This window comes from Terrapene carolina, unplaced genomic scaffold (assembly GCF_002925995.2).
Source record: "Terrapene carolina triunguis isolate 2854851 unplaced genomic scaffold, T_m_triunguis-2.0 Scaffold35022, whole genome shotgun sequence".
In the NCBI taxonomy this organism is placed as follows: domain Eukaryota; kingdom Metazoa; phylum Chordata; order Testudines; family Emydidae; genus Terrapene; species Terrapene triunguis.
The window spans coordinates 14,159,376-14,171,224 of NW_020699373.1; the positions used below are offsets into that span (position 1 = coordinate 14,159,376).

Below are 11,849 nucleotides of genomic sequence, written 5' to 3' on the forward strand. Positions count from 1 at the left end.
AAGTTGAGAGCGATAACAGACCCATATCCTCTGTAGATCAGACATGGGGGGGGACACAACGTGCCGGCCATTAGGGCACATCTGACGTTAAGTACGATTAAGCCTTTTGCTTTATCAGAGCGATAAAGAATAAAGCCACCCATCTGATTATGATTGTTGCCTTCTTGTGAAAATGGGCCCAATTGTTCGAGGAAAGGGAGTGATTTTCTTTGATCTCTTGAGTTTCTATCCACATACAGTTATGTGCTCTCCAGAGTCTCACTAGCATTCAGTTTTTCTCTTAGAAATAGCACAATATACATCCCGCTTCCACATAACCACCACACAACTGTGTGTTACTCAAGCCTGGTTTAATAAGTTCTACTTGCAGAACGACAGACACACATACACCAACTTTACAGCAGGAATGAGTCAGGATCTGTTCTGCTTCTCTGGGCTAAGAGAAAATGGTCATTTTTAAGGTATGACCTGGTCTAGCCAGCGATGTTCTTGGGATTCTCTTCTCTTCACAGCTGGAGTTCATTTGGCATGCTTTCCCCTTTCAAGCCGGCCAGAAGGTTGTTAGCAGCCAGCACAGACATGGCGCTTCTCGTGGCGTAGGTAGCGCTTCCAATGTGAGGCAAAATCACTATACGGGGGAGAGAAGACATATTTCAGAGATGGGTTTGGTATTTGAGCAGCTCTGTCAATGAAATTAAGAATACATTTTAAAGCTTAATGCTTTTAAAGGGGAGATGGAAAGCATTTGTGATCTTGTACCCTTTATGTAGTATAAAAGCTACCTCTTTAAAACTAAATATTAGAAAGTGTAAAGTCAGGACCTCTTGTTCCTAACATAGAATCATAGGAGTGGAAGGGATCTCGACGGGTTATCTAGTCCAGTCTCCTGCACTCAAGACAGGACTATTATCTAGACCATCCCTGACAGGTGTTTGTCTAACCTGCTCTTAAAAAAACCCCCATGATGGAGATTCCACCACCTCCCTGGGCAATTTATTCCAGTGCTAACCACCCTGACAGTTAGGAAGTTTTTCCTAATGTCCAACCTAAACCTCCCTTGCTGCAATTTAAGCCCATTGCTTCTTCTCCTATCCTCAGAGGTTCAGAAGAACAATTTTTGTCCCTCCTCCTTATAACAACCTTTTATGTACTTGAAAACTATGTCATGTCCCCTCTCAGTCTTCTCTTCTCCAGACTAAACAAACCCAATCTAACATCTCACTGTTTGACAAGAACATAGGACTGGAAGGGTCTTCCTGGTTCACTAACTCAGGTCCCCTGCTTGTTTTAGGTAAATTAAAAAATACTATTTCTTTTGTTTTTTACAGTGCAAATATTTATAATCAAAAATAAATATAAAGTGAGCACGGTACACTTTCTAGTCCGTGTTGTAACTGAAATCAATATACTTGAAAATGTAGAAAACATCCAAAAATATTTAAATAAATGGTATTCTATTATCACTTTAATCACACGATTAATCGCGATTCATTTTTTTTTATTGGCTTGACAGCTCTACTTCTAACATGTTCATCACCTCAGTATCTGAGCAGTAAGGTCCCAATCCATTGACGTTAAGGAGACTACTCATGTGCTCAAACTAGGCAACATGCTTAAGTCCCTTGCTGAAATGGGGTCTAAGTTCTCAGCTGATGGAATACGGTGATCAGTCAGGGACATGTTTGCAAATGAGCAAATACATTTGAATGAAATAAAATTTGCCCTGAATTTAATTAACACACGCAGCTGACAAGGTTTTCCCTCCTCAATGCCCCTCATGTCACACTGCCTTGCTATGGCCCAGTGCTAAGAGCAGCTTACTGAAGCACACATGGTTTGACTTTCCCTTGCCTGTGACTAATTTGCCCCGCATATTAAACCCTTGCTAGACACGAACCATGCCAAGCTCACCAGGATTGAAATTCCTTGTCAGGTCAGTGTGGCAAACAGAATAGCAAGAACTACATGAGCCCCTTCTCTAGCCACTAGAAGCCACTGCCTCCCCATCAGAAGTGCAGGAAGTGGACTGTAAGAGAAGGTGCAAACAGCTGCTGTTTGCAAAGATGGTGGCTTACCACAATTCTTCAGGGAAAGGAGAGGGTGGTCTGTAGGCAGCGGCTCTGGGGTTGTGACATCCAGACCAGCAGCTGCAATCTGGCCACTAACCAAAGCCTGGTACAGGTCTTCCTGGTTCACCACCGCTCCCCTAAGAAACACAGTTTAAGCTATACAAGAGCTAGGTATTGTTACTAGTAAGCCAGACAAGCATGGAATACAAACACTGCCGCGTGCTTAACTTCACACACTCGAGTCGTCCCACCGGCTTCAGTGGAACGACTCACCTGCCTGAGCGTTTGCCCCATCGGCCTTAGGCAGGAATAATCAGCTCTGTATGTCACTTTGTGCCCGTTGTTCCACACCACGAACAATCAGGTTCTGCTTAACTGCTCTCTCGATGCTCTGCAACGGGTTATCGTAAGTCACTGTACCCAGGTACAAACCTGGCTGTAGTCCAGGGGTTCTCAAACAGGGGGTCGGGACCCCTCAGGGGGTCGCGAGGCTATTATATGGGGGGGTTTCAAGCGGTCAGCCTCCACCCCAAACTCCACTTTGCCTCCAGCATTTATAATGGTGTTAAATATATAAAAAAAAGTGTTTTTAATTTATAAGGGGAGGGGGGTCGCACTCAGAGGTTTGCTTTGTGAAAGGGGTCACCAGTACAAAAGGTTGAGAACCACTGCCGTAGTTGACCCATTGCATTCGAATCCCATTTGGGCACCCACAATTTGAACTGTGTTTAAGCACAGTTTTAACCCTCAGCTGTAACATCCATGTAGATGGCACCGTAGCATCTGACCAATCCCCATGCAGCTCCTATCTTCCATGGCGACAGCCCGCTGGGGAAAAGGCCGTTTGAGTATCACCACCAACCACAAACAAAGCTTTTCCACCCGGGAGTACAGCCACAGCCACTTCCTCCCATTAAGGAGAGACTCCAAGATGGCGCCCACTTTGCAGCTTTTAGAGCGGCAATAATCCCATGATATTCGCTGAACTCCAGCCTAAGGGGGAGAAAAGTTACTTTCTTGTGTACATTAATATCTAGTATCCATTTAAAAGATAGTCGCAGCAGGCCAAGCTACAAGGCTAGCAAGCACAAACTCAGAGTTGGTGCCCCAAGCCAATACTTGCCCCCCCATGGCAATTTCAGCGTAATCCCTTGACATCCATAACACCCGTCTATCAGTTACCTGAATATCACCTGCTTTTCCTTTTTTACCCACAATCTAGTCTTGTTTAAGATGACAGTGAAGATTTTCACCTGCTTGTGTTGATCAACACAGACGTTTTCTTCATTCGGCTGAAGAAATCCTTGTCGCACATTCCTTTAGTGTCAGGAGTTAAGGAACAGGTAACAACAACAAAGTCTGACTCCTCTGCTAGCTTGGTGAGTGGGACTGGGGGGGAAAAAAAATCCAAAAAACACGTCATGAGTTTCCGGAGGGGGAAGCAAGGGTGGGTCTCGTGTATTTTAACTAGTTTGGGAACTACCCAATGTCCATTAAATAGTCATCAGTGAGGGACTACTGCTTCAGGAAGATCTTGCTAACCTCACCCCATGACTGGGTTGCCAAACCCAAACAAAAACATCATATGAACAAGGTGCCATATTTTAAACGACCTTTAAAAAAAAAAAAAATAGACAAGGTGTCATCAACCAAAAGAAGAAATTTACCCATGCTTAGCAAGTCAGTCTTCCACCCCAGAGGTGGCTGCATTGTGCATTTCAGGGGTGGTACGTATTAGTTAGCAAAATATTACCATAATATTTTAAACAAACATTTAGAAGTTCTGTAAGGTCTGAAGACAGATTTGACAACTCTTTCAGCTTTCACCCAAGGATGGGAGGAGAGGAATAGGTTCACTGGATTTACAAACCAAAAGATTGACCCCAATAGAAACTGATTTTTTTGGAACCGTTTATTTTTCAAACGCAAGTCACAGCTGGGCAACAGCTTAGGACTTTGCACGACAAAGTCTATCAGTGAGTTTAACATGCAGAAAGGCACAGTAGAGCATGTGCATTATTATAGGTAGGAAAACAAATATTTGATATAAATGTGAATATATCTGAAGAGAGTCTCATTTGAGAGTTGCCAGTTATTTAAGAGGTCTGGGATGAAATCTTGGCCCCACTGAAGTCAGTGGGGTCCAGATTTCACTCATGGCATCGTCACCACTTTCAATCAACAACATATTAAATGTGTTTGCGCACTACATTCAAACACCAGCCACTTTGTGGGGCCTTAATAATTCAGCACTGCTACACTGCGCTTCAGGAAGCCTTCAAGTTTCCAATCACCACATCCAAGGACAAGATCTTCCCTGCATCAACTCATTTGGACTGTTTGTTATTCTGCACTTACGAAGAGAGCTTTGTTTCCAGAGCTGTCTTTCCAGCTTCATTTATGTCTCTTACCAAAGTCGGCTTGAAACTCCACGGCGCTCTCTGGTTTTGGGCGACTTCCCGTATACAAAAATTTCTTGACCCCAAATGGCTTTAAACGGCGCGCCACTGCCTGTCCTAAAAACAAGAAGAGGTCACGTCTCTGCACACTGCGATCATGCACTGCAGGAAGGAAACCACTAACCCTGCAATCTGACAGCCCAAAATACTCCTGCATCTATCGACAAGGCCGCAGGATGCATCCACTGTTCACTCAACTGCAATGAAACCGGCCACTTTCATTAAGAGATTACTCTAACTGCACCAGCCTGAGGTTTCCCATTCATTTTGGAGGCCACATGCTCTCATTCACTCCGTGGGAAGCGAATGAATTTTCGATTGGTAAGGCGGCTGCAGCAAAGGGAATGACGGGACATTAAATCTGAAGTGACATTTTGGAGAGAAAATTGAAGGAAGGAAAAAAAAAAAATCCATTGACCAACTCCACAAGCTAATAGACAAGCCAGCACTCCCGTGTACCATGGACTTTGGGATATTTGTTTAACTGAAACAAAGCAAGAGAAAGTCCAGTTTGCTTTAGGAGTCCGATAAGGTGGAAATATGTGAATGTTTTACAGCTTAAGGTCTAAGCCTGATTGCAATCGCACGCTGATTAGTAGGATGGAGAGAGAGATTCCTGCTTAGTCAGCCTGTGGCTCCTGGGAGGGCAGGTGAATGGGGGAGTGTTCCATCAGCCACTGGTTTGAATGTCCTCGGAATGTTTTGTCCTTCACAGTTCTCTTTATTTATTTTTCAGTTTCTGTGAATGTGTCCAGCACTGCTACCACGGGGCACAGTTAAACACAAAATTGTTAGCATAACCAAAGAATGAAGTAACTTGTGAACTCCCCACCTAACGGGTGAGAGCATAAATGTCTGCTCAGCAAAAGCCTGAGCGAACATAGGGGCTGAAAGTTACATCCAGGATTCATCGGATTCTATAACTAACAAGAAGGAGAACACCTGAGTCATGGGTTGTTCCCTGCAGGAAAGGGGGCTAGACACAAATTCACATGCACACAAAAAACAGAGGCAAAGAGAAGAAAGTTTCTGGCCGTGATAAAACTGAGTAAAATATTAAAGCTACAGAGAGTACACACTGGCGAGCTAAACATCTTCTTACTGATCACTGAGTTTGTTATTTTAATCCAACAGTCTATTCTATGCAGGTAGTTGTACCATGCTCATCACCAGCGTATCTGAGCGCCTTCCACTAGTGCATTAAGTAACGACAGCTGGCCTGTATCCGTTCTCTCATCCCCTCCCCAGAGGGAGGGGTATGTGCAGTGAAGTGTCTTCTTTTGGAAAATTCTCTCTCTCTCTCTCTCTCACACACACACACACGTTGCTATGTCAGTCAAAATACTAGTATACATCTACACAATACAATTCACTCACCTATTCTTCCCAGCCCTATGATTCCTACAGTGCTATCAGACAGCCCGTACCCACACATCCACAGAGGCTTCCACGTTGTCCAACCACCACTACAAAAAGGAGTGAAATACAAACAGATGTTAGACCGATTCCATTTTCCAGGTTGGCCTGGAGTCTGGATATGGACCCAACAAATGACGAATGGCACAAATACTTCACAACCCCTGTGTCACATACCGGTGGCAATGATTTAGCACCCTAGAAACAGAAATGAACAGGTATGAATGGTGCTAACATGAAGCGACGGGCTCTACAATGTTCCTGCTGTAAGTCACCTTTAGCGTTAATTAGAGCAGCCTCAAGACTGATCTAACTTTTGTTCCACTCCCCACAGCCTCTGGGTACAGCCTTTGTGCAGTGAACTCTGGCCATACCTCCAACGTCCTTCCCGCACTGGGAGCAGGGCCAGTGCAGGGCCCTTCCAGTTGCTCTCTTCTGGCCAGGGAGGCCCCATGAACAATTTTCACCTCCTTTAAGGCCCCTTTATACTGCCACACACGCTCTAGCTGGATCACTGCCCAAGCACGCAGAGTTATGCCTTAGATTTAGGACTTAAAACAGCCTCTTTGTTAATTGTACTTAACTCACTGGGCTCATAGAACGATGCTGATCTCAGCTAGTCCAGTGCAAATCCAGAGTAACTGTAACTGCATCCATGTAAACGTCTCAAGGCAGGAACTGCCTTTACTTTGGTGTATTCGGGTCCAGGATTGATCAAGCATACAGTCTATGGAGTTACTCCAGACTCTCACGGACGTCGCACAGCTCAGAAGCCAGCCCTAAATTGTCAATACTCACTTCTTCACTGCCTCCGCTGACTCCGGCAGCCTGCGACACGCAGCTAAGAGCAAAGCTACCGAGAGCTCGGCCGTGGCGTCCGTCAAGATGTCCGGGGTGTATCCCACACGGATTCCACTGCAATTCAAACACAGCATTTCGGTCCTCAAGTGTTAACACGTGAAATGCTAGTTTGCGCGTTTGTTTACATTTGGACGAAATCCTGTTTGTATTACACTTCATTCTGCGGGGCATTTTTCCCCACACAGGTTCTTATATTACCATATTATCGGAGCACCAAGCAAATAATAATTAATCTATCATCGATCCTCACAACCCCGCTGGGAGCTCGGGCCGTGCTCTTATCCCCATTGTACAGACGGGGCACTGAGGCCCAGAGAGAGACTGAGGGTCACGTTTTAAAAGCTATCTAGGGCCTGTGGTAGAACTGGAAACCGAATCAACGTTTCCCCGAGTCCCAGTGCAATGCCTTACCCCCAAGCCGACCCATTCTCTGTTCCAATTGGTTTCTCTCAATTAACAGTTCTCCATTTCTTGCACCCAAGAGGCAGGGGACACAGCAAATAGCGGAAGAAAATGCCTTCCATGGTTAAGAGTTAGCACACAAAGGAGCAAACAATACCGCTTTTTAATTTCTTCTAGAGCCAGATGGTCAACACCCACAGACAGCGTGCTGATTACTTTAAGGTTAGACCCTGCAAAACATGAAGACAGAACCCTCAAAACGAACGAAACACAACAATGGAAAAATGAAAGGATAAAAATGTCTTACAATTACCGGCTTGTAATTGTCTGAATCTTTGGAATCTACTCTAATGACCAGAAACACCTAACAGGGCTGACACTGAAGGAAGTCAGCAAAACCGAAATACCACTTTTTCAGGCAACTGACTCTGGACATTTGACTGTGCTTTGTGCATAGTCAGTTTCACTGTTTCCCCTTCACAGCTGGTCAGTTTTCTCCTTCCCTGAGATTCACAGAGTTAGGCCAGAGTGACCATTATGACCATCTGATCTGATCTCCTGTTAACACAGGCCAGGGAACGTCACCCAGTCATTTCTGCATCAAGCTCGTAACTTCTGCTGGACCAGAACAGATTTTTTACAAGACACCTTGTAAACATCAACTGGGAAGGGAAGCAGAAAATCCCTTATAACTTTTAAAAGAATTGAAACCAAAATCAGGATTTGCCAGAAATAGGATTTTTTTACAATGCCAAAAACATCAAAGAAAGTTGAGTGTCCCGTTAGCTAAGGAAAAGTCTCTTTAAAGATGCTGCATCTATATTCCTAGCTGCTTCTCTTTGACTGGGATGGGAACAAGTCATTCTTTAGTGGTCATTTTCTGGGGAACTCTACGCTAGGCAAAGAAGTTTCTTCTTGCAGGGAAAAAAAAACCACACACCCAAAAGGGACTGACAGTGAATTCTGGCCAGTGGACACTAGGGAGCTAGACACATCTCTTCGCGCCTTACAACTCTGTGCCGCCATGATGGAGGGACAGCGTGAGGTGGAATTTAAATGGAGGATTCGTATTAATGCATGGCAGCAAAGGAAGGGTCAGCCAATCCGCTTCTCAGGGGCTGTGAGGGCGAGACACCGGGACCGAGATCCGGGCAGCACAGATACAATTCTGTATGTCCTCTCTTTTTTCGATGACAAAAGATCAGCTAGAGCCATTCACAAGAGAGCCGCCACCCATACCCACCTGCTGCATCGAGGACCTCTTTGTCTATCCGTTCAGACAAGAGACAGAGCAGTCCATGCTTCCCAGCCACACCCGCCAGCAATTCTGACCGCGGGATAGGTTCGTCTGAATCCCATTGCTGGATGCTGCAGCTACAAGGATACATGAAAGTCACAAATCACATTAAAGCACGAGAAAGAGGCCCCCTTCAAGCCAGCGCTGCGTATTGCCCCAGGTATTCGTACTGTGTTTGCCGAGGGAAGTCAACAAAATGGAGTGAGAAACGCGCTCTTATTTTAGGCAGGAAGGTTAGGATTCCCTCCTTTCCTTCCTTGTGGATTTCTCTTTCACAGCCCAGGACTGTGGCACACAGTTACTAAAATACAGCCACCTGATGTCCTGTGTAGCACACGCAAGCCACCTGTGAACTGGCACACGAAAGGTCCGGCACCTTCTTTCAATAACTGCAGCAGCGGAAGGAGGAATAGTGGCAGGATCTCTTCACGCGTAGAGCAAAGAACATTAGTCTTGCAATGACCTGAGAACACACGCACGCTGCTCGCTTGGAACACCTTCTGAGCTCTGGCATCACTTTCAGCTTGTTCAAACCTTGCCTCAAGCCTGCATCAGCTGGGATCACTGCATACTGGTCTGGTGGTCTTTACACGGGCTGTCTAATGCTCCAAATGGTACAGACGTCAGGGCAGGTCAAGAACTTCCCCTTGAGCCTCAGCCTGGATGGTATCTGTGCTCAGAAGTGACCAGTCTTTCAGGGATCCCGCCCCCGCAGGACTGCCTCAGCAGCCCTTACTGTGGAGAGTCCTCGGCTTTCCCTTAACCTTTACCCCAGTTCATCTTTCCACACTTTCAAATAGCAACTGAAACTTTTCCTACTTGGCCTCTCTAGTTTCTTATATGGCTCCCCCACCACTGGAATATCTGAGCACCTCCTAATCAACAATGAATTTATCTCCACAGCACCCCCACGAGGCAGGGAAGTATTATCATTGCCATTTTACAGATGGGGAAACTGAGGCATGGACAGACTAAGCGACTTTTCCGAGGTCACACAGGGCAGTCTGCACCCCTAGCCAGCCCCTTAATCACACAGACCTCATTGCCCACTCCTTTCTGAAGGCCTTGTTTTGGATGCTGGTCGATGTCCTCTTTGCATTTTAAGAGGGTGATTTTTTACTGTTCTCGGGCAGCCCGTGGTGCCCCAACAATGCTCTGTGAACACATTACTGCAAATCAATTTGGGGGCCTACCACTTTACAGAAGGCTTGGAATGCTGCAGGCAATTTAAACAAAGACACCACACAACCGCTCACTGCCCATGCACTAGCGTGTGTGTACTGGGGGGGAGGCGGGGGTCATTGCAGTAATGCCAGTAACTGATATTTTGCAATATGTGAAAGTTGCTTATTTTCTTAAAGAACAAACACGGGCACGAAACACAACGTAACTCATTTTAGCACATTCAATGCATGAAACAACGCTGAGCGGTCAGAACCTGTGCGCCTGGAGAAGGGTAATCCAGTGGCAGCCACAGTAGAGCTGGGGGGGGGGGGGAAAAGGGGGGGGTGAACAGTTTTAGGGCCGGGTTTCCCCTTTGGCTTTGCATAGACAAAATAATGGGTGTGTGCGTGTGCGGGGGGGGGGAAAGTCAGCTGTAGTTAGGAAAACAACTTTTAATAGAAACACACGTTTGGTTCTGAATGTTTTGCCTGGGAAGTACTGGAAGGCCGGAGATGGCTAAAAAACTGCTGATCCAAGGATAACGTACAATGTCAAACTAAGGTTAAAAAATTCAAGGAACCCATAGCCGGAGAGAGGGAGGGAGGACACATAACAGGCCTCCTTCTGCTCCCATTGAAGTCAATGGCAAAACCCCCATTGATTTCCCTGCTGCAAAACACAGGCCCTGATCCTACCAACACGTAGGCATGGCCTTAATTTTATGCACATGAATAATTCCACTGATGTCAACTGGATTAGCCAGGTGCATAAAATTAAGGACATACACAAGTGTTTACAGAATTGGAATTGGGACCTTAGCTGGCTATATTCTATGCACAGCATCGTTATGGTTATTTTAACTTTTGCTTCTTGGAATCAAAGGCCCCGACCAGCATCTGAGATCAATGGCTTACAAAATATTTCTGCATAAAAAAAAAAAAAAGAGGAGTCTTTTCAAGTCACAGGAAGGGAAAAAGGGGTTCTGGGCAAATTTTTCAAAAGTGCCGCAAATCCCCAAATCAAGGGGATTTAGGTGTTTGTCTAGCTCTGTGGATCTGGGGGTCTAAGTGATTTAGGAGCCCAAATCCTATTGAAAGTCAGTGGGACTCCGAGGCTTCAAAGGACAACATTTTCAGAAGTGCCTAACACAAGAGCGCAGCAGTTTGTTTCTTTCCTTGTAAATAAAACCAGCTCTCTGTCCCCCAGGCCTCAGCCTCGGATGGGTCATTTACAAGAAAAAAGAAATTACCACCCAGCTATAAACGCCTCCGAGCATCAGAGGGTGTCATGGAAAGGGTCAGAAACGGAACTGCCGTAAAATAGCTGGCACCACAACAATCCACGTTCTAACCCCCTGCCCCTTGCCCTATGGGACACAGAACGCACCAGAGCGCACGCTAGATAATCACGCTAGGTCTGAAATAGGCTGTAAACTCTTCAGGGCTGGGTCTCTGTCTTTTTACTACAGCTGCACGTTCACTTGCAGAGCAACAAGGGATGAAATCAACGACTACATTTGTACCCAAAACCTTAATTTCCCCGGTTGGATCCTTCTCTCTAGAGCAGCAGCTGAAGGTTCTTATCCTCAGGCGGGCAGCACCTGGGGGCAGAGGCGTCTTTCTGTTCAGTGTTTGTACAGCGCCCAGCACCAGGGGCCCTGACTGGCGCTGCTGGGCACCATGGCAATACACAGAACATCACAGTGAGGACCATTTGCCAAGGCGTTCTCTGCCTGCACCTGGCTGCTGGTGGCAGCAATGGGAACAGGACCCCAGCGCATTTCAGGGGGGCGGTACGCCCGTCACTGGCGCTGGTGAAGGACTCCTCAGCCCCGGGGACACAGGCCTGGGACCTGCCTTTCCACAAGCAGCGGCTAGTTCTGGGTGCCCAGGCTGCCACCCCTCCGAGGGCTGGGCACTGCCCGGCCTCCCAGCAGGGCCGGGGCTGCTCAGCACCGCTCAGGATCGAGCCCCGAGTCTGGCCCCCAACCCCTGCCCCCAGGCTGCCCATGCGGGCAGCCCCCTGCCCCCGCAGAGCCCCACTGGCCACCCCGGCGGGGCCCCGCCCAGCCACGGAACCGCCTGCTGCGAACGGGCCCGGCCGCACGTGGGGGGAGCCCAGCGCCCGCCCGGCTCTGCAGCCCCCGCCCGGGGGAGAACCGGGCCCGGGCCCCCGCCGCCT

The 11,849-nt window shown here is 47.0% G+C and overlaps 1 protein-coding gene across 1 annotated transcript; it reads right to left on the minus strand.

Moving 5' to 3' along the window:
- Positions 1-333: 333 nt before the first annotated feature.
- Positions 334-9,994, minus strand: LOC113405322 (glyoxylate reductase/hydroxypyruvate reductase-like). The gene is made up of 8 exons (XM_026646435.2): positions 8,451-9,994; positions 7,365-7,437; positions 6,743-6,859; positions 5,906-5,994; positions 4,481-4,585; positions 3,323-3,458; positions 2,076-2,206; positions 334-628 (listed from the first exon to the last, which is right to left on the minus strand). Exons 1-8 carry the CDS (start codon positions 8,593-8,595, stop codon positions 507-509), a joined length of 918 nt encoding a protein of 305 aa, XP_026502220.1. The 5' UTR covers positions 8,596-9,994; the 3' UTR covers positions 334-506.
- Positions 9,995-11,849: the final 1,855 nt, after the last annotated feature.

What these genes read in the sequence shown, in the direction of transcription:
- LOC113405322 (XM_026646435.2), bottom strand. Translation starts at nt 8,595, where the DNA reads ATGTATCCTTGTAGCTGCAGCATCCAGCAATGGGATTCAGACGAACCT. An exon ending in CTAGAAGAAATTAAAAAGCG is followed by an intron (nt 6,860 to 7,364) that starts GTATTGTTTGCT and finishes TTTGAATTGCAG; the next exon opens with TGGAATCCGTGTGGGATACA. An exon ending in GGAGTTTCAAGCCGACTTTG is followed by an intron (nt 3,459 to 4,480) that starts GTAAGAGACATA and finishes TTTCCCCCCCAG; the next exon opens with TCCCACTCACCAAGCTAGCA.